Source organism: Antrostomus carolinensis, unplaced genomic scaffold (genome assembly GCF_000700745.2).
Source record: "Antrostomus carolinensis isolate BGI_N321 unplaced genomic scaffold, ASM70074v2 scaffold31529, whole genome shotgun sequence".
NCBI classification, from domain to species: Eukaryota; Metazoa; Chordata; class Aves; order Caprimulgiformes; family Caprimulgidae; genus Antrostomus; species Antrostomus carolinensis.
In genome coordinates this window covers 4,452-8,079 of record NW_010339839.1, presented here as the reverse complement: position 1 = coordinate 8,079, position 3,628 = coordinate 4,452, and the positions used below count along the sequence as shown (strand labels likewise).

Below are 3,628 nucleotides of genomic sequence, written 5' to 3'. Positions count from 1 at the left end.
GCCCTCACATAGCCAGGGAGCCCCTGCCCTCAGGTAGCCACGCTCGCCGTGCCGGGTTAAACAGTGGGGTTTTGACCCATCAAACACAAATCCAGGCAGGAAAGGAACCCCAGGGAGCCAGGACTCCCTGCAAAGCCCAATTCATCACCCCCACCCGCTCGGCCGCCGCGGGGAACGGCCGCAGCAGCTGCTCACCCCCTGCTCAGATGTGTTGAGAGTCGTCTGTAGGGTCTGCAGGTCCCAGGTGTCCATCCTCCTCAGGTAGCACGTGCTCTGCTCCACCGGCTTGTAGCACACGTAGCCCTGCGGGACAGATCGTGCCCCGTTACAGGAGGGACCCGCAGCTCTTAAAAGCCCCCAAAATGGACATTCTTCCTTTTGCCCTGAGTTATTTTTCCTAACTAAAGGTGCAGAGAAAGGCAGCAAACAGTAGCTGGTTGATGTTTTTCCTGGTCTACACCTCCTGCTCCCACCCCAGCAGCTCTTCTCAGCAGCCTGGGCTCCTCTGCTCACCTCCAGGCTAGTGAGGAGGGAAATTATCCCAGCGCACTTACGTTCCTGCTGTCGTACAGCACCACGGCGCTGTGGTTACTCTGAGAGGTTATGTAGTAGGTCACGGTGCTCCTGGACTTGTCCACCAAGGCTGTCTGGTTCCTCAGCGGGTCCTGCTGGCCCTGGAGCGTTAGCCGGATGAGCTGAGAGCCGGCCTGGGCACAAAGAGAGTGAGGGCAGCACCGACCATCAGCTGTTCAGGGTCTGTGTGCAGCATCTCCCCACTGACACCCCCACCCGACCCTTTGCTGGTCCCTGTCATCTCTCTGAATAATCCCAGCACTGCCTGGATTGGAAAAGCCCTTTAAGCTCATCGAGTCCAACCATGAACCCAACACTGACCAGTCCCCTATGACTAACCCATGTCCCTCAGCACTGTGTCTACACGACCCTTCAATCCCTCCAGGGATGGGGACTCCACCACTGCCCTGGGCAACCCCTTCCAATGCCTCAGAACCCTTGCAGCAAAGAAATTCTTCCTCACATCCCATCTCAACTGCCCTTGGTGCAACTTGAGGCCATTTCCTCTTGTCCTGATCCAGGTCAGGATGCCCTTGGCCTCCTTGGCCACCTGGGCACTCTGCTGACTCATGTTCAGCTGCTGGTGATCAACACCCCCAGGTCCCTCTCTGCCAGCAGCTCTCCAGCCACTCCTGCCCGAGCCTGGAGCGCTGCTGAGGGTTGTTGAGGCCAAAATTTAGCAACAGAGAGAAGTTCTGACCCAAGGGAGGGGAGCAGATCTGTGACACAGGCCTCTCTCCATCACAGGGGGCTGGGGGATTGGTGCTGGTGCCCCTCACGCTGGAGGCACCCATCCTGCCAGGGTGCAGGGTGCTGACACACTGAGGTTCCTCTAATTTAAGGAAGAGTTTCTGGGGTGCATTGCAGGGGTGAGACAGCCACTGCTCAGCTCCCTGCCTGCAGTGCTGCCGGCACCTTCCTGAGATGGGAACCAACCAAACCCAGCCCTGATCTCAGCCCCTTCATCCCTCCCGGCAAGTGCTTCCAACAGGGACCAGGGCTGCGAGAGGAGATCATGGAATGGTTTGGCTGGGAAAGACCTTTGAGATCATCGAGTCCAACCGTACCTGTCCACTGCTCAACCAGATCTCTGAGCACCTCGTCTGCCCGTCTGTTAAATCCCTCCAGGACGGGGATCTCCTGCCTGGACTGGGACCCCTTACCTGGGCAGAGCTGGGGGAGAAGCTGAGAACCCCCACGACGCTGATGCCAACAACTGCAAAAAACAAGGCAAGGGACAAGATGATCCAGAAGGTCCTGGATGGAGCTGTGAGGTGTGCTGAGGCTCTCGTGTCCTGGCAGCCAAGGGGAGAGAAGGAAAGAGCAGGAGTTAAAATCAAACCCTTCTGCTGGTTATTCTCCTTCAGCAGAAAACACGCTTCCTGCCAAGGACACAAACCGTTGTGCAGCTGAGTGCAGAGCTGCTGGGACACGGCAGCAGCCCTGGAATAATGTCACTTTTACCCCCTGGTGCTGGAGTTTCAGACCCCGCACGCCAGCACCCGGCACTCCCAAAGCTGAGCCCTCTCCCCCGGGGAGCCGGGGAGGATCCAGCGCCCAGGAAGGGCTGGAGCAGGAAAAGCTTCCCACAGGCAGGGGCTGCAGCTGCACTTCAGCAGCGAATGAAATGACTTTGATTTACAGCAGAAACCCCCAGGAGAACCATCAGCATCTGAACCAGGCTCCATGTGGAGCAGTCCTGCTCCTTGCCCCTCATTTTAGTTGGTTGTATTTTATTTTCCTGATAAGTCATTCTTCCCGCAGACCGAGCTGTTACTTGAAGCAAAAGCGCTTGGCAGTCATGTGGCATTTCTAGTGGCTCGATTAAAATTCACTTTAATTCTTATATTGAAACAAATTTAACCCGACGGCATATAAAATCATTTTTACAAAGCAGAAGGAATGTGCTTTCAATAACAGCTTCAGCCACACTTAAAAAAATAATTCATTTCTCGATCTTCTGCAGCACAGAGAGAAATTCAATAACTGCCCGTGGTTAGATTAGCTACAGCCACACGAGGAACGGGGATTTTTGGGTAATACGTGATTTCCAGACAGATTCCACCAGAAAAACAGGAAATCTGAACAAAGTCAAACTGCACATGAACAAAATTAAAACAGTTTAACAAAGTTAAAACAATTTAACAAAGTTAAACCTGCGCGTCACCGAAATCTCATCAACTCCAACCCAGGAGAGCCCCCGCCCCGCGGTGACGGGCAGGTTTTCAATAATCAGTGGAATTCCCTGGCTGGGAAAGGTGCAAACAAAGCAAAGCAGCGAGCGAGCCCTGTCCCTCGGCAGCTCCCGGTTCACACGTGCACACGCATCCCGAGCGGCTCCGCAGCGCGTGAGACGGGTTCTTTGGCACCTCTAACCCGACTGCCCTGCCCTGTCACACGTGGGGTCCATGCCCTGTCACACGGGGGGCTCACACTGTGTCACACGGGGGGCTCACGCTGTGTCACACAGGGGGTCCGTGCCCTGTCACACGCGAGGCTCACGCCCTGTCACACGCGGGGTTCGTGCCGTGTCACACGGGGGGCTCGTGCTGTGTAAGTCCCACACAGACAAGAAAACCCGGCTGACAGTCAGCTGCCTCACAGGGAGCTGAGCTGTGGGGTGCTGAGCTGGGGGATGAACCCCGTCTTCCCAGGATTCACGGGAACAGCAGGAGCTCAGCCCCCTCAAAAGCGGAATCAAGCAAGGGCAGAGTGGGGACTGTCGGTGACAGCTGGGGGACCAGGATACTCACCGCAGGGACAGCGTCGCCGGGGCCGGTCCCACCCTCCATCCTCCACTTCAGATCCGGACCTTGCTCCTGCAGCTCTGCCTGCTGACAACACCCAGACTGGGCATGATCCCCAGCTCCCCGCTCCCGGGAAACCTAAACGTGTCCCTCGCAGCCAAAGGGCTTCCCAGCCAGGAGCTCCTCAACTCAGACCCCCAGGGAGGGTGAAACCTTAGAGCTGCCCCTGGGGAGGGGAAGGGAAGGGGGAGCCCAGAGCTGCCGAGCGATGCTGTCAGGGCACAGAACGGCTCTTCCTGCTCACCCTG

The 3,628-nt window shown here is 56.8% G+C and overlaps 1 protein-coding gene across 1 annotated transcript; it reads right to left on the bottom strand.

Annotated features, from left to right (window-relative positions):
• Nucleotides 1-195: 195 nt before the first annotated feature.
• BRICD5 (BRICHOS domain containing 5) lies at nucleotides 196-3,365 on the bottom strand (the record flags this gene model as incomplete). The annotated part of the gene is made up of 4 exons (XM_029086982.1): nucleotides 3,327-3,365; nucleotides 1,737-1,868; nucleotides 555-707; nucleotides 196-303 (listed from the first exon to the last, which is right to left on the bottom strand). Coding segments are annotated over exons 1-4 (432 nt in total), but the record flags the coding sequence as incomplete, so codon positions are not given.
• Nucleotides 3,366-3,628: the final 263 nt, after the last annotated feature.